Raw genomic sequence first — 25,527 nt, 5'->3', positions numbered from 1 at the left:
TAGAAACCATTTTTGCCAGGTGAGCAATAAAATGCTCAGAATTTATTTTACTGCCCAGGTGATTTTTTTTTTTTCAACGCAGGTAAAATTTTATGTGAATGTGTTCTGCCTAAGTGATTATCAATGCTTTGCCACTGTGCTCAAAGTAACATCAGGCAACTGGCTGTTGCTACGGCCTAGAAAGAACATCAGAGGAAAATTTCCATCCTGTTAAGAGTACCTACTTGCAGTTGATCTAATCTTTACTTTCTCAAAATTGTTCCAGAATCAAGATATCCTGAGATAAATTAAACAGATGTCATCACTTTCTCAATTAAGAAAATGATTTTATTCTTGACACTGAGCTTAAGACATCCACTCCAAAAAAAAAAAAAATCTTTTTACTACTATAAAAGGAGATACAATTTTTAAAAAGGAAAGAAATCTGAAATTCTAGGAATTCAAAAGTTCAATTTGGGATGTTTTCCTAATAGATAAAATCAACTATAAAAGCAGGAATTCGATAAAATGTGTTTTTTTTTTGTTTTTCCCCTACAATCTTCAGTTAGTGGAAATTTACAAAGGTCAGGTTGGAGGACCCCAGACAGATGTGAGTCAGGTGATGCTGAGCTTGAATAACCCCGCCAAGGAGCAAAGCCCTGAGAGGTGAGCCTGTACCCACCAAGGATCAGCCAATTGTGATCTGGGCGGCACTGACAGGGCATGGTTGAGGTGGAGAGGAAGACAAGGAAACAGAGGAAAGAGCAGAGGATGCAAAAACTGCTAACACATTCTGTGGAAAAGAAGAATGACCTCATGATTGTTTTGATAGGGGAAAACAAGAGGCAGCAATGGTGGAGCAAGATGGAGGCACAAGGCGGCATGCAGTAAGGAAAGGGGAAAATGAGGGTGGGAACAGGAAGAGGCAGAGAATGTGCAGGACAGAGCCACCTGGAAGGAAGAGAGCTGGAGGAAAGAGGGCATTGTTTTAAAATCATCCTCATTCGTGTTCTGGAGCAGGGACGGCTGCCATCGCATCTATACAGACAGGTTTGAGGGTCTGTGAAGAGGGAGAGGAATGGGACAGCAGGTAAGTTTTTCATTAGCAGTAAAAATCCTTCAGAATTATTTTGGTGCCGGGCACTGTGTTCCATGCCTGTAATCCCAGCGCTTTGGGAGGCCGAGGTGGGAGAATCACTCGAAGCCAGGAGTGTGAGACCAGCCAGGGCAACAAAGTGAGTCCCCATGTCTACAAAATTAAATATATATATATATTATTTTGGGAAGAGAAGAGACCATAGACACAGAAAACTATAGAAATCAAGTAGGAACAAGCCGTGAAGGTCAGGTTCAAAAAATACTAACTTCTGCATTTCCAAGCTAGTAACAGACATCTTTTTTCCATAGCACTCACAAGAGCAATGCCATGTCGCATAGCAATCTTGGCTCCCACACAGGTTTCGGGGGTGCCAAAACCTACCCAGAAGGGCAAAGGCGGCTCAGATGGTGCAGAAGAGTGTTAGGAACATGGCCTTTGAGGTTGACCATTGTTCAAATTTGTTGTGACTCAATTACCTTGTGACCTTGGTAAGTTAGTTCTTCTCCAAACCTTTATGTTTTAGTTTCTTCATTCATAAAACAGGGCTAAAATTAGTACCTTATAGGGTTATTATGAGGCGTAAAGGGGTTATTGAAAACAATGTTCTCTGCAGTGTCTGCCAGTATCAACATGCAACGAATGCTGACTGCTAGCCACAGTATTGGCTATATAAGAAATAGCTTATTGTTTGCCTTAAAAAGTCAGAATGACTAACATACCACATAACAAAATCAGAAATGTAATAAAACTGATAATAGATAATCCTCTAAATTAGCCAGGAGAGTGGAAATTGAGAAACCTTAATACAGCCAGTTAGAAAAATTCTGTAGTTGTTTTCCATCATTTCAAAGTATCTGTTCAGTTCATTTCAAAGTATCTGTTCCTTTGTATGAGCACAGACTGTAAAGTTCTTCCTTTATTTCCTTTTTTAAAAAAAGACTAACATTACTAGATAATATTGTCATTATAAAAGAAAGGGAAGGCACAGTATAAATATTATAAATGTCATGGGAGAAGAAACTAAGAAGGTGAGGTAGTCATCAGTCTGTGAAGGCATACCTCAGATCCAGGTCCCAGGTGTGGGCTGGGCCCTGGTGCCTCTGGAGAAATGTGTGGATACCAAGCAGCAGTAGTGAAAGCGAAAGCCCAAGAGCGCCTCCAGTGGGCGAGGCAGAGGTTGTCTGTAAGTGGCCCATGGCTGGGGCCTTCAGAAGGGAGGCCTTCCACCCGCTCATTTGCTCTGCAGCAGCTGCCCACAAAGCTTGTAAGGAGTAAAACCAGTTTTGACTTCTTTAGAAACAGAATCTTATACATCTCCCGGACCCTGATGTTTTGAGGCATAGGCAGATATGAAAGGACAATTTTAACACAAACTCTTTGCTTAAATCTATCACCATTCAACTATACAATCTTCAGCCTGAAAACAGGGAATTGCTCAACATGGAATATTTAATCTGGTAATCATAATTATCTTTCCTGACAGCCTTATGTAGAGAATACTTAAATCATGGCTAGGCATGGTGGTGCATGCCTGCAATCCTAGTAGTCTGGGAGGCCAGGCAGGAGGACCACTTGAGGCCAGGAGTTTGAAAATGCCCTGGGCAACAAAGTGAGACCCTATCTCTACAAAAAGTAAAAAAAAAAAAAAAAAAAAAAAAAAGCTGGGCATGGTGACATGCATCTATAGTCCCAGCTACTCAGGAGACCAAGGCAGGAGAATCACCCAGGAGTTCAAGATTGCAATGACCACATTACTGCACACCATCCAGCCTGAGTGACAGAGCAAGATCCTGTCTCTAAAAAAAAATTTTTTTATTAAAAAAATTCAAAATTAAGCCAGGCATGGGAGCTCACGCCTGTAATCCCAGCACTTTGAGAGGCCCAGGTGGGCGGATCATCTGAGGTCCGGAGTTTAAGACCAGCCTGGCATACATAGTGAAACCTTGTCTCTGCGAAATTAGGTGGGTATGGTGGTGGCTCATGCCCATAATCACAGCTACTTGGGAGGCTTGAGGGAGAACTGATTGAACCCAGGAGGCGGAGGTTGCAGTGGGCTGAGATCGCACCAGTGCACACCAGCCTGGGTGATAGAGCAAGAATGTCTCAAAAATAAAAACAAAATTAATTTTTTTTTTATTTTACAAAAATCATCTATGGCTATTTTTAGCAGAATAAAAGAACTTCAATAATAAACCGGGCTGGCCGTGGTGGCTCACACCTGTAATCCCAGCATTTTAGGAGGCCGAGGTGGGTGGATCATAAGGTCAGGAGTTTGAGACCAGGCTGATGAAACCCCATCTCTACTAAAATTACAAAATTAGCCAGGTGTGGTGGTACATGCCTGTAATCCCAGCTACTTGGGAGGCTGAGGCAGGAGAATCACTTGAACCTGGGAGGTGGAGGTTGCAATGAGCCAAAATTGTGCCACTGCACTCAAGCCTGGGCAACAAGAGCGAAACTCCATCTCAAAATAATAATAATAATAATAATAATAATAATAATAATAACCAAATACCATGATGTAGATCCATGGAGCATGAAAGGCTGCTCTTTGGGGACTGTCTGTGCAGTCACAGGTATGTACATATACAAAGGCAGAGACGACAGTGACATTGCCTTCCAAAGACGGGAACGCCAGCACTGTCCTGGTATGAAGACTTGTCATAAATTGCAAAATTACCCCCAACAGAAGTTTCCAGCATATGCTATTTACCACTGATTCCAAAAGTTTTATTTATTCATTCACTTAACACTGTTTTAGTCTGGATTTCATCACAAGCAGACCCTGGGACAAGGATTCAGGACAGTGGTTTAAGGGAAGAAACACTTGGGAGGGAAGTGGAGACGTCATAGTGGGGAGGAGAGGCTGTCACAAAGGAGTGTTACTGAGCCTGTGATACTGTGGGTAAGTGGAACACAACCCCACAGGCAAACTCTGGGAGCGGGGTAGGGGCTGCTGCCTCTTGACCTGAAATGTGCACAGGAATCTCCAGGGTTGTTAAGCTGCACATTCTGACGTCAGCAGATGTGGGAAGGGCCTGGGATTCCACATTTCCGACAAGCTCCTGGTCTGAGGGTGAAGGGTGCAGACCTTATGACTTAGTGCTATAAACCCAAGGGCCATGGGGACTAGGGTACATTTACACTGGGATGAAGGCTGCTTCAAGGTGTTATTCCTGGACACATCCAGCAGGCCCAGATGGAAACGCAGAGCTGCCTTCCTAGGCTTCGGAGAGGCCTCGGGCACAGAGGTAGAGAATGGCCACTAAAGGGGTTTGGCAATGGACATCTGTTACACTTACTGGGCACTGATGATGGACGCACCATGCAGTCTGCCAGGGATACAGCAGGGGAAAAATCGGTTAACATTCTCTGTCAATGTCAATGTATATTTATATCAAATGAGTGGGATCTACCATATCTCAGGTAGGAGTGCAAATGCGAAAAATGATGCCAAAAAGTGGGTTAGAAAGCGTCAGGGTGGGAGGGAGCGGAGTTTGAAAATTTGACTAGACCCTCTACAAAGCTGACTCTTGAATAAAGATGTTAAAGGTGCAAGAGTGAACCTAGGAATACCTGAGAAAAGGCTATTCCAGGTAGAGGGAGGAGCAAGGGAAAAGGCTCTAGTGGACCTGGCAGGTTCAGGGAAGAGTAAAGTTACTGAACAAAAGAGCGGTAGGGACAAGGTCAGAGAGGTTGGGGTGGGGGACCAAGTTCTGCAGGACCCTAAGGATTTGGCTTTTGCTCTGTGTGGCGCTGAGGGCTACTGGGGCGTTGAACAGAGGAGGGAAAAGTGACTTCTTGCTGTGGTGGTGAGAGTATACTGCAGGAAGCCGGGGTTGAGGCGGGGAGCATAGTGACAGGGCTACTGCCTAAGCCCGGAAGAGAGCACTCGGAGCTTGGACCACTGCAGCACAGTAGCAGCAGTGGGGGGGCTGAAAAGTAGGATGGCAGATGTGTACCAGAAACACAGCTGATGGACTTCTGCTTTTACACATTCATAAACTGCTTGTGGGGCATAAGGGAAAATCAGGTGTCAAGGATCACTCCAAAGCCTTGGATCTAACCTATTGAGAAGACAGAATTGCCATTATCTAAGAAAGGGAAGGCTCACGGGAGCAGTTTGCGGGCAGGGGGAATCCAGCAGTGAGGTGGGAGCCTGTGAAGTTTCAAGTGTCTGGTTGATCTCCAAGTGAATGTGTCAAGAAGACGGTTGAGACTACAAATGAAGAGTTCCAAGAAAATGTCCAGGCAGGAGAGGTGAATTTGAGAGTCATCTGCCTATAGGCTGTATTTAGATCACAAAGGCTCTGTTTCCTGAGAATATCAAAACTCTGTGTTACCAAAAAGAGGAAAAAAAAAAAAAAAGGATTTTGGACTGCTGAGCCCTGGGGCACAACGAGACCTGGAGGACAGAGTATGGCACAGAATTAGCAAAGGAGACAAGACAGGGTAGGCCGAGGAGGAGGAGGGAAAGCTGGTAAAGGTGATCTCAAAGGAGAGCCAAGATCAACATGCTGGGTACTGCTGGAGGACCATGATGAGGGATGAAAATGGACCTGGACTTCCCAAGGAAGTGGGAACTGGTGACCTGGATGAGAACAGGATTTGTTGAGCAGAAGGGGTGAAGGATTCACTGAAGCAAGTTCAAGAGAGAATGGGAAAAAAAAAAGACAGCAAATAAATCAAAGGGTCTGCTGTGATGGGCACAAGAGGACATGAGATCGTAGTTGGAGAGTAAGTAGGGCTAAGAGAGAATTTTCTCTAAGATGGAGGAGGTGACAGCATGGTGCAAAACAATGTGAATGACCCTGTAAAGAGAAGAGCAATGCCAGGGGTAGTGGCTCGTGCCTCATCTCAGCATGCTGGGAGGCAGAGGCCAGAGGATTGCTTGAGGCCAGAAGTTTGAGACCAACCTGGTCAAGAAAGTGAGATCCCACCTCTATATAAAATGTAAAAAGTAGTAGGCACAGTGGTGCATGTCTGTAGTCCCAGCTACTGGGAAGGCTGAGGTGGGAGCATCACTTGAGCCCAGCAGTTCAAGGTACAGTGAGGCATGATTACACCACTGTACTGCTGCTGGGCAACAGAGCAAGACCCTGTCTCCAAAAAAAAAAAAAAAAAAAAAAAGGCAGTCACAGAGGGATCAGATCGATTTAGAAGAGAGAAGAAAGAATTAAAAATTGTTGGGGCAATGTCCTGCAAGAGGCAAGAGAGGACCAGAATGGTTTTTTGGGAGCTTGGCCTTGGCTTACAGCATGGGATGGAGGTGGGGGCAGAGGTTCAACCATCCCCCGCCATAAAAAAAGAGTAGTCATGGATGATGCAGAAAGGATTAAGAATTGCCTGCCTCAGAGGACCACAGTGGTTTGGCTCTTGGCTTAAAGCATGAGATGCAAGTGGGCAAAAGGGTCAACCATCAAAAAAAAAAAAAAAAAAAAAAAATTGCAAGCAGAAAGGTTAATAGGAGACCTGGTTATTTCACTATGATCCAAAATTTAATCTGATTTTAGTCTTTTGCTTCTAAATTGGCTATTATTAAACAAAGGTCAGAAGAAAACCATTCGACACTCAATTAGGAAAGAGGTCCCCCAGTGAATTCTTTAAAAGATTGTCAGGATAAAACAATTACCTTTATACACTAATTTGTGGCTTGATAAAAATACATTTAGGAATAACATGTACTTGATCTATTATCTTTAATGTAAACAATATGGAGACTTAATGGTAACAAGCATTCAGAAGGAATATTTCCAACATATGTTGTGAATGTCATTAGCTGAGTTTGTCTTCTAAGTGCATTTTTCAATGGTGTGATAGTATTTATTTACCCTATGTTATTAGAAAGTGAATAGTCAGTAGCCTTCAATTTTCACATCAATTGCAGAAAAAAGATTCTATTTTCCACACAGCCTGGAATTGAAATTGACTTAGCATCTCAGAACTGTCAAGAATTTCTTTTGCGAAAAGGTTTGCCTTACAGAGACTATAAAGTAGGTGTCATCCTTGACACTTGCATTCTGTATTCACGCCACAGGTCTATGGAAAAGAAACGTTAAAGAACGTCAGAAAAGGTCTGAGAGAGGCCCGGCCGTCATGCTTTGTGCCTCCTCAGCTTCCTCTGCATTCAGCCTGGGCGCTGTGGATGTCAGAGGTTCTCTATTTAAAACTGCTAACCAGGAAAAGAAGAATACTTGAAGAATATGATATCAGCTACCTTAGAACTTGTCTCTGCTAGCAGGTCAGTTGGACATTTATTTTCCTGTGTTAAAAATGGGAACCTCTGCTTCAATTCAAATTAACAGAAGCATACGTTAAGTCCTTAGGATTTACAAATTCAGAACTCATTCCAAGGAAACCTCTCAGCATGTATAATTACAAACCACAGCTGTTCTTTGTCCAGGTGACAAACAAGAAAGCAAATAAAATTATGTAAAATCTCACTGTGTTTCACTTGGAGAAGCATTGCTTTCTATGTGCGTACTTTAACTGCATTCCTTAAATCATCAGCAGATTGCACAGGATGCCACTTGATGTACCCGTGTGAAACTGGTTACATTAATCCCCATGGCAATTAGGGCCCAAGTCATCAAAAACTAGCATGACCAAATAAACCCTCTTCTGTGTGTCTCCTTACTAGAACTGAGGGCTTTCACTTGGGCGGGGGTGAGGGTAGAACTGCAAACTGCTCTCACGTCAGAGCAGAGGTCAAGCCTTCTCACAGGCACTCAACCCAATCCACAATACCCTTTATCAGATGGTTTTCAAGACTTCAGTTATTTATTTTTATTTTTTATTTTCAAATTTTTGTTAATAGAGACAAGGGCTTACTGTGTGGCCCAGGCTTGTCTCAAACTCCTGTGCCTGGAATTACAGGTGTCAGCCAATGCACCCAACCCATGTTTATTTTCAGTAAGAATGCAATACTAACATTTTTCAGGAAAAAGAGCTAACTAAATAAATAGTCTCTGTCTCAAATTCTGGGAAGCCATGAATACTGAAAACTGTGAATTAAGGTTTCTTACAAGAGAGAAGGCTTCAATCCAAAGTAAGGACCATTGGAGATCCACCTGCACTAGCATTGGATCTGTGGTTGAAACAGTTGGTCGGGCAGAGTCTTTGCAGAAACATTTATGAAAGAATGTGTGCTCTCTCGACACGTGGTCTCAGCAAACCTTGGGATTACTATGTGCCAAAGTAGCTCTGCTTTTTTCACACAGGAAGAACTTGCTGGTTCAGCCATCTAAGCACAGAAATTTATTTTCCTAGGCCACCAGCCCCGCAACCGTCCATTTTTGGTCTAAACTCTGTAATCCACAAAGGGACTGAAACCTTTGCCAGAACTGGTCCATCTGGTCATGAATCTATCCTTTGCATATCATCCCTGATGGGTGACTGTACCAGCCCACAGACCTCTTTGCCTCTGCCCTGCATCACCTGTGACATCTGCCTGTGTCCCAAGTCATTGGTGGTTACACAACACAACCAAATGGGTGGTGGCCCTTAACAGAATCTTGAAAACTCTCATTCTAACATCCAATGGGTGTGTGCTGATGATTTCTGAATACGCCAGCAGTGAGAGGACTATGGTTTTCCACTATGAAAAGGGGCCAATAAAGAAAGGAAAGAGAAACAAACATATCTCTGCCTTTTCAAGCAGTAATTTAAACCCCAAGCTTGAAATTAAGATCAAAAAGTTCCAAATGGATTAATAAGGAAATTACTAAACCATCAAACTGCTGATGTCGTAAACAAAATTCGTCAACAGCCACTAAGAATTCATTAAAAGTAAATTTATTGTTTGTTTAAAAAAAAACAACAACTGTGCAATATGTGCTGCTCAAGACATGTTTTGAATCGCTTTGTTGTTCATCTCTTCTCGGGCTTCAGTTTGGCAAGGCTAAATGAGAGACATGGTACAGACACACAGTTAGTACAGGTGAGGAAAGCAACAAGAATCTGTGTTCTTTTCTCAAACGCCTAGGATGTATAATCCAAACTACAACATTCAGTTTTAAAACCTGATCATGTTCATTGTGTTCTGAAAATGATCATATTCTAAAAAGGAAAAGAGAGCAATATATCTGATTTCAACCAAACAAGGTTACAAACTAAATTATCTATTTCCTCTTCAAAACTGAATAAAACAATGCTTCGGGGACTCAGGTAATCATTTTAAATGTAATTGGAGGATTCAATTTTAATGGTAATATTGTAACATTACTTTTGCTTTAGCTTTCTGCAGTGATAGGTTCTCAGCTATCACATATGGACAACAGCTAGAAATAAATCTGAGACATGTACAATAAGGTCGCGTCTAAGAACCTTCAATTTTAGAGTACATACAATTTTATGATATTCAAACGATAACAGTTCCAATTTCGTAGCAAAGCAATATCAAATTACACTTACTCTAGGGCTCACAAAAGAGAGCACATGATTTTAATTTCTTAATATCTGAAAATACAGTATTTTAGTATCTTGCTGGTTATTTCAGTTTGGAGATTAAAAGCTAAGGCAAAACCATGTTGCTTAAGAAGGCTGCTTTCCTTTAAAAACGAACACATTTAAAACATTAAAAAACATCTCTCCCTTCTCCTAAAGAACATACTCAATTTCCTCTTTCATGACAATTTCATATAATTGAAGAATTCTCAGAAATATCCTCCAGCATTAAATTTGAATAGCTGAGTGTCTGAGATCAAACATACACAGACTCAAACTTTGTGCTCCCCGCTCTGCTCTGCACTCTGCACACAGAATGATTACATTTACAAGTCATGTTTACCTGTTTTGTAAGCACACTCAGGTTTCTCAGATACAAAGGCATTTTAATTAAGGTGACAGAAGCTCCTTGTGTGCCAAAGATGTAGTATGTATGAGGAGAAATTAATACAAACAGGAAAAACTTTGCATTTGTTATTTGATTCCTTATAGATTTAAATTTCTGATTTAAGACTTGCATTAAGGCGGCTTTTGTAGTTCATATACTCCATAATTTATAAACAGAAGAGTGATTCATATGACTCACAACATTCTTTCCTAGAGCTGTTTATCAATAATTAAAGCATCTTTGTGACTACCATTCAATGTGTGAAACAGAAAACCATGCTATCTGTATATACCAATGACTAAAAATTACCTACTCATTTCCTCTGGTACAGTATTTAAAACAAGGTCTATCTATTTGACCCTCATCATATTTAACCAAGCATCATAGACAACCTGCTGGGGTAGGAATAGTGTATGAGTGGGGGTCGCGGGGAGGCAACAGGATGATGAGGGTAGGACAGGATGGTAGAGGGAGAAGAGTCTGTGAGCCTGTTTCTAAAGGAAAATGTATTACTTCCTCAAGCAGACTAAAGAGAATAAGCTCATAGGCTGCTATATTTACCTACAAATCTAGACTCCCAATACCGAATGTCCCTTAGCCTTTTGTTTTCTGAACTACAAGATAGAAAGAAAAGCATCACAGACGCACCCCTGCTTTATACTTCAGACCTGCATGATCCTCCATATGTGAACCCTCTTGCAAACCATACTAAGAAATATATATATGCACATGCATGTTCTGATTAAGCTGTTTAAAAGCAGCACTGCTAAGGAAACCACATCCTAGTTTCCTTAAAAGAACAAAGAGAAAGGAATGGACCAATTTTTAAATCTTACTGTAGTCCCCTATGTTGTTAGGAGAGAGAGAAAAAAAGAAGGAAACGTAAAATAATCAACCTGAGAGTATATTCACCTCAAACAATCAGATCCAGTAGGTATGGAAGGAAGGTAGTTTAAGAGAATGTTTCAAAAAATCTAACAATGCTTTAAGAGTCTTCTCAAAAACTAATGACTACCATCATCATGTGAAGGAAGGATCAAGAGCCAACATTCAGTAACAAAAAAGCTATTTCCTGTTTAATATATTATTCTGAACTCATATTCAAGGGGCAATATGTGGCAACCCACTGGGAAAGGGCTGGTGCAGCGGTTTGCAATCTGATAGAACCCAGCCATGCCCAGGGGCACTAGACAAGATGCTGCCACTCTGGTCAAAGGTATTTACATTCACTGTGGGGTACTGTGTTGCTCTGCTGGGAGAAGAGCTCTGTTTTGTGGAATTCCATAGACTTCCTGGTGTAAACACTGCCCCATGGCAAATTTTCAGCTATCAGCATGATGTCACTAAACACAGGGCTGGGAAAGCTGCACAGTCATCATTATATAGTATTAGCCCTATGTCCATGCCATAAATGCAAATAATGTCAAAAGTAGAGATCACAGTATAGCAAAAATAATTAGGAAGTCATGTATTTTGAGTATTAATTACCTTTGCTTTTTAGATAATGTATTTAATTTTTAATAATGGCTATGTTTGACAACCAGCTTGCAAAGTTTCTAAAAATTGATCAGTTGGCTCTTGCCAGCCAAAGCGGGCCCGACTCCAATATACCACTGATACCACATACCTAAAAAAGTATGACTGTCTGTTATTTTCTTACTAGTCATTCTTAAACACTGAGAGACTATCAGTCTAATTTTTAGTAGCAGCGGGGGAACCTTCAGCCCCTGCACCTGCATATAGAATTTTATTTTCAAGAATATGCACGGTCAACTTCTTTATCATAAAGCTGGCTTTCATTATAGGTTATGGGTACAGGCTATAGATACTGATCTAGAGAAAGCATCATGTAATGCTTGACAGGACTTCTAGAAGAGAGTTGTGTGGTGGTGTTCTTCAAGGTCCCTTAGAAACAATACACATTTCTCCCACACTCTGCTCCTCTGGCCCCAGACAGAAAGCTCTACCACAGGCCTTTCTTCTGGAGTTGCAAGCTACAGAAAAAGATCACTTACAATTAAAGTCATTCTAAGATACTAGAAGTATATTTTTTTATTCCATAAGCAGAACAGAGCACTTTATCAGACAAATGTTGGCCAATGAATGAAAACTAACGAGCCGTTAGCTTTCAGTAAGACGTCAGGAGAGCCCCTGGAAGTGAGAATGTGCCACAAGTCTCAGGGGGAGGTTTCTCCCATCTCTAACCCTATAATTTGAAGAAGACAGTAGTACAAATTCCTTCCATGTTAACTGACGGGCAGCAGCCTTATTTCTGTGCACTGTGGAGGTGCCAGTTTATGAGCTGTCAGTCTGCACATACGGAACAAAAAGGCCCTTGGCTAACACAGAAACTGAAATAAAGTGGCAGTTAGAGCAATTTCTTCCTATATGATTCTTGGACACAGAGTATAATGAAGAAACATGATCTGACTGAAAAAGGATTCGAGGGGGAGCCCTATATAAACTAGAAAAACTCTAATGAAAAACTACGAAAATCTCACAGTTCTGAAGCACTGAGAGACAAAACTCTAATCATATTGAAATAAAGTACTGCTCATAGACTAGGCTTCGTGTTAATGTAAGTCTAGAGTTAAATCTCCTTCTTCTATGCACTTAATCAGACATCTACAGAACACATCTGTTGAGCTATGTAGCCTTCAGGCTGGGCCATGGTTCCTCAACTTTCCAGGTCTGACTATCTATAACTCCCTGAGTTATGGAGGTCAATTTCAGGATTGTAAATCAACAAATTCTAGGAAAATGAAAAATGTTGTTCGCATTTTGCAATTTAAAAAAAAAGTTTTTTAAAAGGAGGGGATCCATAATGCAGGATAACTACTTTTGGAAAAGTCAAATGGCTGTGCTGTATGTTTTCAATTTTAAACCACCACCTTGATATGTTTAGGGGTTTAATTTATGGAACAATCAAGCAATCTTTATATTTAACATTAAATGCCCGAATATTATAAATCATCTTAGATGAACGTTTATGGGAGAGCTGCAGTGCAACTTCTGAACAACTTGTCACTTTTATTGTATGGCAATGATTTGTAAAAAATGATATGCTAAGTAATCCTAGAGTATAATTTAGGGGCACAAAAACAACTGTCAAGAAACAGCCAGAGACCACATTTAATGAAATCTTTACAGACTGAAGTAATAAGTATTAAATTAATCAACACAGCTTAATTGAAGCTCTATTTGTAACATTTTTTATTAGACTTGTTATTAATGAACCTTTAAATGCTACTACTAACTTTAGTTCTATGTTTAAATTTAAATAATGAACCATTGTTCACACACAAAAAAAGAACAAACACTGCTTTAATAGCCCTTTGTCTCAATGGGACTTTCACTCTTATGCATAACTAAGATACAGACATGTCCCTCCTACCTCTCAACAATTATTTACATGGTTTGGGAAGATATAATCATTTAGGCTGCTAAAATAGTCTGAAAATACCTAACATGAAATCCATAACAAAGTAAAAATGAGGTAGGAAAAGATTATACAAGAATTTTGGTTGATCTCAAAGATAATGTTTTCAAATCTGTGTTTTCAGTGCTTTTAATTTTTTTTTTTTTTTTTTTTTTTTTTAAAGAGAATGGAATGATCTGTTGCCCAGGCTGGAACTGGAATCCTGGGCTCAAGCATTCCTCCCAGCTCAGCCTCCTAAGTAGCTGGGATTACAGGTGTGCACTACTGTGTCCAGTTTTTAGTACTTTTTGCTAAGTTCACACTCCTGTATGTTTAAGGAGATTCGGGTTTGGGATTCTGGGTAAAGACTTACCTGAACATGTCTCCCAAGCCCTTCAGCATTCCCTTCTTGGCTTTCATTTTATCCTTCTCCTTATCTCTATCTTTCTTCTTTTCTTTTCCAGTTTTATCCTTTTTTCTATCAGTCTTATCACCTTTCTCTTGGTTTCCATTCATTTGTCTCTCCAGAGAGTGGGAAGGCTGATCACTGGCTGTGGATACAGACTCTCTCCCTGATCTTGAACTTTCTTCTGTGTCTTCTTCCACTTGGAAGGAAAGAAAAAAAAAAATAGGCACACAGTGAACCAATGCAACAAAAATAATAAAGCTAAAATATATTCAAGGACTTTACTTTCCCATACTTTTACTGCAGTATGGCCCTGCCAGCAACATGGATTGCAATGTTGTTTGAGTAGAATTAAAATGGAATATGTGAGGTGGATGCCTCCTATGTGAAGATCGTGTGCCAAGTCAGTAGTAGCAGAGAAGCAGCTTCCTGGTGGGATGCTGATGCACCCACAGAAACACCCTCTAAGAATCAGATTGTACACTACTGGAGGGCCCAGCAAGACCCTGTTATACAGCACAGACATCTAAGGGTCCCATGTACTATATTTGCAAGATGAAAAGAAAGAAAACAAGCAGCCCTTCCCAAAGTGCTTCCTTTCTTCTTGGGTAAGAATAATGCAGATATACTCTGGCCCCTCACTAATTTGCTGGACTACACCATTCAATGTCAGCACAATGACTTCTTTCCTCAGGCTCCCAACATATCCTGCTGACACAGAAGAGCAGATTATTTTGGCTTATATCTACAACAGATCTGCACAGCCTCTGTAACTTTTCTTCGCATAAGGCCAACCTCAGAAGTAAATGCTACCATATATTCTAATCCTAAACAATCTTGCATGCCTATCTGCATCATGGCAGCTGAACAGAGGTAAAGGGAGCCATGAAAATGAGTAAATCAATAAGCTCACTTCTCTGGACTTTGCAGATAAAAGATCTACTTAGTGATAACAACATTCCATTCCTTGATCCAACACTTCGTAAGCACATGGTCCAAGGGCACTTCAATACCCCAAACTTTTGGCAGTTGAAAGAATGACAAGTAACTGAAGTAGGTCTCCACCTACCAAAAGAGCTTTAAACATTTCTCCATTAAGTAAGGAGCAGAAAGGCACATATGAACAGCCACTCTCAGAAATCTTCTTTCGGGACTGGTCAGCTAAGGTTCTCCTCCAAATACAGTGAGAATTATAGGGGCCATATGGTTAATTACTCCGTGAATTCTGAAGTCATTTTTCTTTTTCCAGCATCAACAAAGAAAGTATAGATCAGTATTTCTGAGTTTCTTGTAACAAAGAGCCAAAGAGAATGGTTCGGCCTCTTCCCAAACTTTTGCAAAGAACTGACCTCCAAATCAGGTTAATATATCCTCAGTAAAATTCAGTCCTTCCTCTCCACCAGCAAGGAGCACTTTCATTAGCAATACACAATTATCAGGGGTATAAGAAGACCAGCTAAAAGGATCCCAGTATCTTAGATTTCTGCTATTAAACCCTCACAAATCTGAAAAGAGACTATCAAATTATGGTACAGCTATGCCCAAGTAACACAGTTGTGTTTTTGTTATTGTTGTTGTTAAAAAGCCAGCTATTTGTCATAATGCAAAAAACAAAGCTCAGAATTTTTTTTATATTTATTTTTTATTTTTTTTGAGACAAAGTCTCGCTCTGTCGTCCAGGCTGGAGTGCAATGATGTGATCTCAACTCACTGCAACCTCCACCTCCTGGGTTCAAGCCATTCTCCGACCTCAGCCTCCTGGGTAGCTGGGATTACAGGTGCCCACCACCATGCCCAGCTAATTTTTTGTATTTTTAGTAGTTTTGTATTTTTAGTAGTAGAATTTCACTATGTTGGCCAGGCTGGTCTTGAACTCCTGACCTCGTGATCCGCCCACCTCGGCCTCCCAAAGTGCTGGGATTACAGGAGTGAGCCACTGCACCCAGACTTTTTTTTTTTTTTTTTTCTTGAGACGGAGTTTCACTCTGTCACCAGGCTGGAGTGCAGTGGCATGATCTTGGCTCACTGCAATCTCCACCTCTCCAGTTCAAGTGATTCTTCTGCCTCAGCCTCCCAAGTAGCTGGGACTACAGGCATGCGCCACCACACTCAGCTAATTTTTGTATTTTTAGTAGAGACGGGATTTTGCCATGTTGGCCAGGATGGTCTTGATTTCTTGACCTAATGATCCACCAGCCTCGGCCTCCCAAAGGGCTGGGATTACAGGTGTGAGTCACTGTGCCCAGCCCAAGCATATAAATGACTTCAGAAAGGTTAGCCTTCCTCTGTACTGTGAGTTATCTCACTGTAAGCCATTGTCTTCCTCCAAAGGACATGGAGGCTTTTAAGAAAATTTGTTCCTTTTCCTCTCTATTAAGATATAAATAGTAATTGTGCAGGTTTATTAGAAGAAGCCAGTTACAACTAGAAGGACATAGTGAAAATCCATAATCTTGCAAATAATACTGAGTTCAGGCTATAATTTTTTGTGGTGTACACAGAGCAGGGAAAGAATATCCTGGCAACTGGCCCATGGGCTTGCTAATTATGTGTAGCCTTTTCAAACGAGAGCTCCCCCAAAGACTGTAAATACAGCTCAAGCAGGGTTGTAGTGTGTTGCTTAATGCCCTTGAACATGGCTGTGTTCTATCTACTTGTGAACCACTACTTCAACTCTTTGAGATATGGGCGTGGCCACAAATGTGAGATAATTGACCAAATAATTACCGAACAATTCCCAAAAGTTCTCTGGAGCTATGAAAACCTAGGTACCTTGGCACACTCAAGCTAGATAAATGGATGCTAGTGAATTTTGTATAATTCCTGTATGGAAACCTCCTTTCACCTATACTTCCAAAGCCCTTTCTTTGTACAATGTTTTATTATTGCACTTCTCCTATGATATCACGTACATGTCTCCCTCCCATTCTCTAAGCTCTTCAAATGAAGACTGTGGGGCAAACAGCAGCTGCTCATAAATGGCTGTGTAAATGAAAGACTTTTGGTAAGAACTGACTTGTGACTTTATCCTGACCAAACTTTATTTAATTGCCAGGTATCACCATTCCTCTAGCTTTAGAAAAATGCCTACTGTTCTCTCATCAAGCCTGACAAGACTAGCCACAATCTGACTACAGTAATACGAGGTAGGAATGCTCATAGTATTTGGTTTAGCTCTAATTGGTTTCTGGTATATTTTCATGCTATTATTGTTAGTGCTATATGCATCATTTAATAGATTTTGCGACCCTCTACAATGTCTGAAACTATAAACAGAAAAATGAGCTCAATAAATGTAAATGATTTAGTCTTCCACAGCAACCATTATCATAAATCATGAATGGAACGATCAGTAGTGATTCTGTTAGTTTTCTGCCTAATAGTTTTGGCAGAAGTTCAAGGGGCATATGTCGGCTCTTGGCTTGGGAACAGAATAATGGCAGTGCCTTCACAGCTCACTATATGCTGAAGTCATGTTTGTTGCCAATTCTTTTCATATTCAAAATAATTTTCTGGTGTATGTAATGCAACTTATTTTCTAAAGTATGTTAAATAAAGTTAGTATGAAATCATTTATTAGCTTCAGGTTTTGTAACCTCATTTTATAAAATTAACACTCCTACCTCTGTTTCCTGGCCCAAGCCAGAGGACTCTTTAAAATGATACTTGCACATTGGAGGATTCTTTATACTTGTTCTGAACATTCTAGTTTAGATAATACATTATCACAGAAACTCTTCTGGGGGTGTACTGATTTAACTAATCCCTTTGAATGCCAACTAATTAAAAATATTTAGCAATATGTAGCTTCATATGTATAAACATAAGATGTTCTTTTAAAGTACTGAATTATATATACTTCAAATTCTGAAATTATTTGATAGAGAAAAATCTTTATCCTGCTCCTATGCAGAAATATTGTAGTTTTAAAAGCTCAAATAAATTGGTTACACATGCTTAATTTTTGAAAAAAATATACATATTCAAAGTCACTGATATACTAGTCAGATTTTAGGTTTTAAAATAAATCTGTACATTTAATACTAGCTTTATAATTAGGTACATAAAATGTCTTTATTCCCTTAAACTAAGAAAACATATGCATATAAACAATTTTTCAAGTAAGAAAAGTACTAGTAATATATCAGCAATAAATGGCTTGATCTATTGTGTTCAGACAGCAAATTACAAGGTAAGAACTAATCATAAATCTACATTTAGATAATGTACTATTTTAAGTGCTATATACATTTCTTGATTTTTTCTCTTTAATTTTGCTCACTTTGACAGATTATTTGTTTTCCTTCTGCAGAGAGCCCGCACAAAGAGAGATGATTATCTCCTTCCTAACAAACAGAACTTTCTATTTTTGACAACACTTCTGCCTGTTTGAACCTGCTCTATGTACTGAACTACCAGCTACATTTCCATGTGGTCACCTATAAAGACGGGCACTTTCGAGTTTCTTTTTTTAAAGAAGGTAGAGCATGAAGCTGCTTATTTCTCTTTAATGTGGCACAGTCATTCTGCAATTAAGACATACCTAATTACCATGTTTTCAACAGATGCAAATGTAGCTCAATTAAAATTCTAGTCCATGCTACAAATTAAGTCACTCAACTCTGAAAGGTATCATGTTAGGACTGGATCACCAAGAAGTTTGGAAAAGATCAGGCATTTACGTGTTAATGATGATGGAGAAAATGACTTTGGGTTTTCATTGAAGCACAAAGTTCTGCAGCTTCTGCCATAAATAATCTATTTCTATCTAAACTTTACAAACATTTTACGGTCAAGGTTGATTCAAAGCCTCAAGGTCATTAGAGTTTATTTTTTTCCCCCACTGAGAAGTGATGCTACTGTTGATACTGTAATGATTTCTGTTGGCTGCTTATCCAAAATCCATTTCTCCCTTTATTCTTCCTAATAGAACTGAGTCCAGGAATGCAACTTAGCTCCAAGGGGTGAATTCATTATTAAGTTTATGGATGCCATACCCCTGCAGATTTGCCAGTCCAAGGTTATCAGACCAAGAATGGCCCCATTGGACTCAATGGACATATTCCATGCTTAGAGAGAGGGCTCATTCCCTTCTGTTGGACAGGTGTAAGACAGTAAAAGGCCTCTGAGTCCTAAAATTACCCTGTGGATAGCTGAATTATGGAATTATTTTGTGCGCAGCTGACTCATGGATAGCGGAGCAGAAGGGGCAGAAAAATGTTGGGTCTTTGGAGAAATCTCCCTGAAGCTACCCAACTCTAGAACTCAAGTTATGCAGGAAAATGTATTTCCTTATTGTTTGAGTTGTTCTGAGTTGTACTTTCTATTACATACAGCTGAAAGCATCTTAAGAGGTATACCACATAAAGCAAGTGTTAGAGCAGCTGTGGAATATCTATTGTGCTATTTGTCTTAAGTGTATAATTTAGCAATAAATATCATTTTAGGTAGCTCTGGCAATTTTACTGGATTTAAATAATTTGTTTAGATTTGCTACTAGATTAAAATGAATTGTTCAATAGGTACAAATAGAGATATACAAAATGAAAATAACCTAGTATTACTTTTTATTTAAAACTCAACAATACTCTCCTCTGAGGGAGAGGCCCCAGGAAGCATCATTAAGTACTCACTGAGCAATTAAATGAAGGACTGAATAAGCAGCCAACAATATGAAGAACTGCCCTTTGTTGCACCCGATTAACTACAAACTACCTTAGTATTAGGAATACTTAATAATACAATTTATATTGAAAGATAAAGGATGAAATGTAAAAATTCTACACAGGATGACTCAGTCTTCACAAGCTATATTCTTAAAACAAAACTTTTAAGTTAAAATGAGACATTCAAAACAGAAAATTTCACTGGATTTAGTAAATCCACTGACCACTACCAATTTCTATTAGTGTTAGGTAAAAAGGTAACAAAACTAAATGAGGACTGGACTTTCAGTCACTGAAAACTGCTGCATAGGAATCAAGAACGTTGGGGACATAAATATTGTTTTTATTTCTTATTTTGGTGGAATACTTTGACTTTGGAAGAGAAAGAAAGATGTAGGAAATGAACAGCTAGTGATACACAGATGGTGTCGAATAACAGGATCTGCTGTTCTGGACTCTGACTTTTAACATTAGAATGATGAGCTCTTGGCAGCAGAAAAACTTAGCTTTTTCTGAAAACCAAAAAAAAAAAAAATAAAACCACACACACACAAAGCTGGCATGAAACAGGAAGACTTTAGAGCTTTTAGACTAATACATGGGATGAGAATAATAACTGATATGATGAAGACTGTGAGAAGGTAAAAAGCTATGAAGGAATCAGGTGACATTTATTAGTGATATTGTAGAGTGGTTTCAGCAACTGGGAGAAAGTTCAAACAGATGACTCCTCAGACACTCTACTCTAAAAATAGCTTTATTTCATTTTTAAGAAACCTTTAAATACATGTGGGTGAAAGAAGAAAAACAATAGAATCACTCTTTTAAAGAGTTATTACCAAAAACCTTTCTTCACTTTTACTTGACATTCTAAACTTCTCTTTAACCCACTCCCACCCCAAAGGAAGCAGGTAAAATGCTCCCACAGATAATGGTAGAATGTCACCTCCCTTCCCAAGACAATGTTGCAGAGCAGTCACAATGAGGGTCACACCCTCAATTTTCTGAACCTTTGCAAATTCGCTTTTAGTGTCCAATTGATTTTAACATTCAAATGACGGCCCACAGTGGATGCTGTTTTCTGTCCATGGGGACAATTTAAAATGAAGCCGAAGGCTTTTTAAAAACCAATTCTGACCGAAAGGGCTGGCTACACAATCGAAATGACAGCATTCCTAACCCTACATTTGGAATTGCCACTAAGAATTTTATTTTAATCAAGGCGTGAGCTTAACGTACACAACATCTGTTTGAACAACATGCAAACTATTATTTATGGTCAAAGAAAGAGATTTCAGGCCACTGCTCAGACTCTTTTAAGTGAAACACAAAAATTAACAGCACAAAAATGTTTCGAGATTATAAAATAGTGAATGGCTAGCAATGCTTTATTTTGCTTTTGTGTGTGTGAGCAATCAGAATGCTTGCTCCCCAAAAGCAAGTGTTCTTAAATACCATGAAACATAATCTATATTGAGTGATCCACAAAAATTTCCTGATGTTAAAAAAATACTTTATACTAAAAAGTTTCGGATGCACTGTGTAGAATCAGCTGGAGCTTGAGAAAAACCAGATTGTCAGGGAAAAGTTTCTTGAAGAAGGAAGATGACAGTATAATATACACACATTAGAGGGTTGGGGGAGAAAGAAGATACACCTCATGAAGCGTGCACCGCATGGCATGGGCAACAGTAAGCATGGACACTTGAGGGGCTATGAGAGTCAGAAGGTAACTGCAGAGCTCACTGGGCACATCTAGAGACAGATGGCCCAGTTGGGAGACACTAATAATACCTTCTGATATTAAATAATGAGGGTCGGGCCTGGAGTGGAAGTAAGGGGTGAAGATTAGACTACATGTGGAAAGATTAAGAAAGCTTGGTAATGGAGTGGTGACACAGTGAGATGATGAATCCAAGTTTCTGAGCCTGGAAGTGCTAATGAGAGAAATCACATCATCATCATCCATCTTTGTGTGTGAGACACTAAGCCCGTAAACAGTTTCTTCCTTTGCTCTGGTACTGCCAAGCATCATCACTCACCTGGATTATTGTTCTGCTATCACAGAAATGAGCTCCTTGCCCTGACGTTGCTACTTATCCCATCCCGATAAGCCACCCTCTACCCCAGAGTCCCAACAATCATATTATTTTATTTGAAATGCTAGTAATTTTAAATAATCTGTGATCTGCTCTCTGTCCACATCTTTTTCTTTTTCTTTTCTTTTTTTTTCTTTTTGAGATGGAGTTTTGCTTTGTCGCCCAAGCTGCAGTGTAATGGCATAATCTTGGCTCACTGCAACTTCCACCTCCCAGGTTCAAGCAATTCTCATGCCTCAACCTCCAAAGTAGCTGGGATTACAGGCATGCACCACCACACCTGGCTAATCTTTGTATTTTCAGTAGAGATGGGGTCTCACCATGTTGGCCAGGCTGGTCTCAAACTCCTGATCTCAAGTGATCCACCTGCCTCAACCTCCCAAAGCGCTAGTGTGACAGGAACCTACATCTTAAACCTCACTCCTCACTATGCTCTCACTTGCCCCATACGCACCAACCTAACAGAACTACTGTAGCCCAGAGATGGCTCCCCATTCCCTATGTTCCATATTTCTCCGTGCATCCAGTTGAAGACTCTCAAGCAGTAACACTCAACTCAGCCAATACCTCTCTTCTGGAAATCTCCTCCTCTATTTTCCTCTCCTCCCTAATTCCACATCAGCTGGGCACCCCTACACCACCCCCTCCCCAGGGTCACACTAACCTACACTCTACCATGGAACTGAACCACACTCCTTATCAAGTGCTCATTTATCCACTGGGTTGAATCATCCCTCAACCCTGAGCCCTTAGGAACTAATAGCCTAAATATCAGACTTTAGGTATATACTTCAATACTTTGCAGTAGTTTTAGCACAATGGGCTTTCCTGTTTGGAAGTGTGTTTCATATTCTAGAAAAACCACAGGACTGAGAACTAGAAGACATGTATTCTAAGATTCAGTTCCTCAGTGTAATCTTAGTCAAATATATAAATATTATTTCCTCTTAAAAAATGGGGCCTGGTGCAGTGGCTCATGTCTGTAATCTCAGCACTTTGGGAGGCCAAGGTTGGCAGATCACGAGGTCAGGAATTCAAGACTAGCCTGGCCAACATGGTGAAACCCCGTCTTTACTAAAAAATACAAAAATTAGCTGGGCATGGTGGCATATTCCTGTAATTCCAGTTATTTGGGAGGCTGAGGTAGAAGAATTGCTTGAACGAGGACCTGGGAGTTGGAGGTTGCAATGAGCCAACACTGTGCCACTGCATTCCAGCCTGGGCTACAGAGAGAGACTCTTTCTTAAAAAAAAAAAAAAGTTATAAATGAGGATTGTATCATTCAAACACTTCACTTCAGATGTGAATATTCATTGCACTTTCTGCTAAGTTACATTTTATCTAGAAAAAGAAATGTAAGGAATACTTTCGGTTATTTCACAACCATACACCCACACTATGATCAGAAACCTCCTAAAAATTAATCAAAGCTCCTTTTCTTAAACTGCAGGTTAAGTATATGTATTATTTTATTAGCATAAAATGATGTGATAGGTTATTCTTAGCATTTCAGAACAAGTATTTTTATAGATCAACATCCAATTATCCACTAAAACAGATTAACAAATAGGAAATAGACTTAGTTTGCATTATTTTTGCTGAAATAGGTGGTGATGAAAGGTGGCTAAAAGTGAGTAGAATGCTGAGAGTAGAAAATCTGAGATATCAAATGCAAAATGTTATTTCATAGCTAATAAAACAATAACGAAATTCCCCTGGAAACTTTCGTATTAGTTGATTTAATAACGTAAATTCAGTTTCTTCAAATTTCATACTGAAAATCTAAATTACGTGTATTTTGGAACAGTGCTTTTCTCCTAGCTCCTAATAAGAGCTCTACAGGAAAGTATGCAAGCTACCATCTTCATGTTTGAAGATAATGCCTTCATGTTTGCAAGGCACAAAGTTTGTCACATTTAAAATTCTGAACTTGAATGTATCTTAAAATCAATAGGTACAATTAGTAGGAGATATTTAGTTTTGCTGTTTCACTTCCTCAACCTTATCAAAGAGCTGTTTCAAAACTGAGTGCAGGGCTTACAATTTCTGGTAACTTCTAATTATGAAAAAGTAGAATTAATGTATTTTTTAAAAGAAAACAAAGCAATCTTACTGCATGCATTTTCTTGGTAGCAATAGAAACTGATTTATCACGGGGAAAGTAGAAGTCACTTGCTGAGAGCCAGGCTGGGTATGTAATTTGCATAGAAGAGGGAGCAGATTGTCAATGCCCTGACCTGTCAAACACAGGTAGGGCCTCGGAGATAATGGGTCCCAGAATACAAAGCTCCATCTTGATCCAGACAGACGCACACAACATGGAGATGCCAGATGGATTAAATGAGAGACAAAAATGCTGGCTTCTGCCATCTCCACAGGAAGAATGCAAGTGCTGCAGAAGATGACAGTTACCAGATACCACATGGATCCCACCCCAGTCTCTTGGCCCCATTGCTGTGCCCATGCCATGATTTCCACACTGCTGAGAAGAGGCCAGCCTGTTCAGTGCCATGAATACAGTCACTGGGGAGGGGCTCGACCCAACTGACAAGAGCAATCAGCCATGCCTACGCCTACGTGTCTCACTTGTAAAGAGGAAAAGTGCCACATGATGGTAGAAACCAGAGCCTGCAGCATGGTGGAAGGAGCTCTCTGTTCCTGCTGACCTCCATAACCAGCTTTTACACGATGGCTCAGTCTCTAGCCACACGTTTCCAGGGTGCACTGCATCCTCAGGAAATGCCCCGTGTGACAAAAAGACCGTCTGCCTAGACGACGGTCCTCTTTTCAGATCCAGGTTCAAGGGGGATGTGGCTTTTTAATTTCTATGGGCAGCTGTAACTGAGTCAGACCATCGGGACAAGAAAGAACCCACTTCCCCTGAGGCCCACTTAGCACAGACAATGGAGGATGTTGGACATGCAGCCAGGGGACACACAGCTAAGGGACAAGCCCAGAAAGGCAAAAATGCAGGAGCACAGCCACAGAGACAGCAAGTCCAGAGACCTGGCTGTGCAAGTTCACAGGCCAGATCCTGAAAATGGTGTGGTTAGGAAACCGAAGGAGGGCTCACAAAGCCGGCCTTCTTTCCAAAGCTGGAGGCAGAAAGTGCCTTTGCATCTTCAGTTTTACATAAGCTGATAGCCTAATGACCACCAGAAGTAACACCACGTTTGATAGACAATTTTTTTAAAAGAAAAACAAAGAGCTTGCTGAGGTATTGAAGATCTAGTAGATACAAGGTCCAGTGTGGGATACCTCACTCACCCACTCATCGATCTGGCAGACATTCATTGAATTCTATGATTTGCCAAGCTTTGTGTTTGGTAAAGCAAGATGAAAACAGATAGGGTGTTTTCATATGGGCCTCGCAGAAGGTGAGGGGGTTAGCGCGCCAAATGTAGGGCAGTGAGGGGGTACATAGAATCATGGAATGTTAAACTAGGAGGGACTCTGGGAACCATCTAAACCATCTAAGCCAGAACTTTTACAACTTTTTCCTAAATACTCAAAGACACCCTTTTTAAAAACTAAAATTTACAAAGGATCTCCATGTACAGAAGTGATTAAAACAACTGTCAAGGTTGGTGGGGGGCGGGAGAGGGCAGGGGAAGGAGACGCTGGTGGCCTTTCCCACTCTCCAAATCCACCGAGGTACTGCTCCTGACCAGAGATCACAACACACCAATTGAAAGTCAATGATCTAGTCCAAATCTTCAGTTTTAGAAATGAAGAAATTAAAGCTCAAGCAGTTGAAGTTTGGACTAAAATCCCAAATTACTTAGAAGAATGTAGATAAGGATGCAAGTCACCTGAATTCCACTTTCGTGCTCATTCCACCCTATAAACACAATTTCAACGACCAAAATTGGAAAAGTGTGGAATTTACAATAGTTGCCTTTCATTTGCCATAGGAAAAGTTCATAAAACTGTTATGCAAAAAATAATAAAAACAGGACTGTTGAAAAATACGACATTCGGTGGTTGTAGGTGCAGTGTGTTTTAGGGCACCTGCCACACGTATATT

At 40.1% G+C, this 25,527-nt stretch overlaps 1 protein-coding gene across 28 annotated transcripts in view; it reads right to left on the bottom strand.

The window, feature by feature from the left end:
* Window positions 1-25,527, bottom strand: part of LOC105495968 (par-3 family cell polarity regulator) — a 719,051-nt gene that overhangs the window by 196,180 nt on the left and 497,344 nt on the right. For 26 of the 28 annotated variants that reach the window (XM_011765958.3, XM_011765965.3, XM_011765959.3 and 23 more), the window contains one exon: window positions 13,703-13,934. In XM_011765958.3, the coding sequence (XP_011764260.2) occupies window positions 13,703-13,934 (232 nt within the window). Of the gene's footprint in view, window positions 1-8,851; window positions 8,979-13,702; window positions 13,935-25,527 lie in introns of those variants that run through there. The other 2 variants (XM_011765973.2, XM_011765971.2) reach the window with 2 other exon arrangements.

Source organism: Macaca nemestrina, chromosome 9 (genome assembly GCF_043159975.1).
Source record: "Macaca nemestrina isolate mMacNem1 chromosome 9, mMacNem.hap1, whole genome shotgun sequence".
In the NCBI taxonomy this organism is placed as follows: domain Eukaryota; kingdom Metazoa; phylum Chordata; class Mammalia; order Primates; family Cercopithecidae; genus Macaca; species Macaca nemestrina.
Note: the sequence above shows the minus strand (reverse complement) of the source record. Positions and strands in the feature narration are given on the sequence as shown.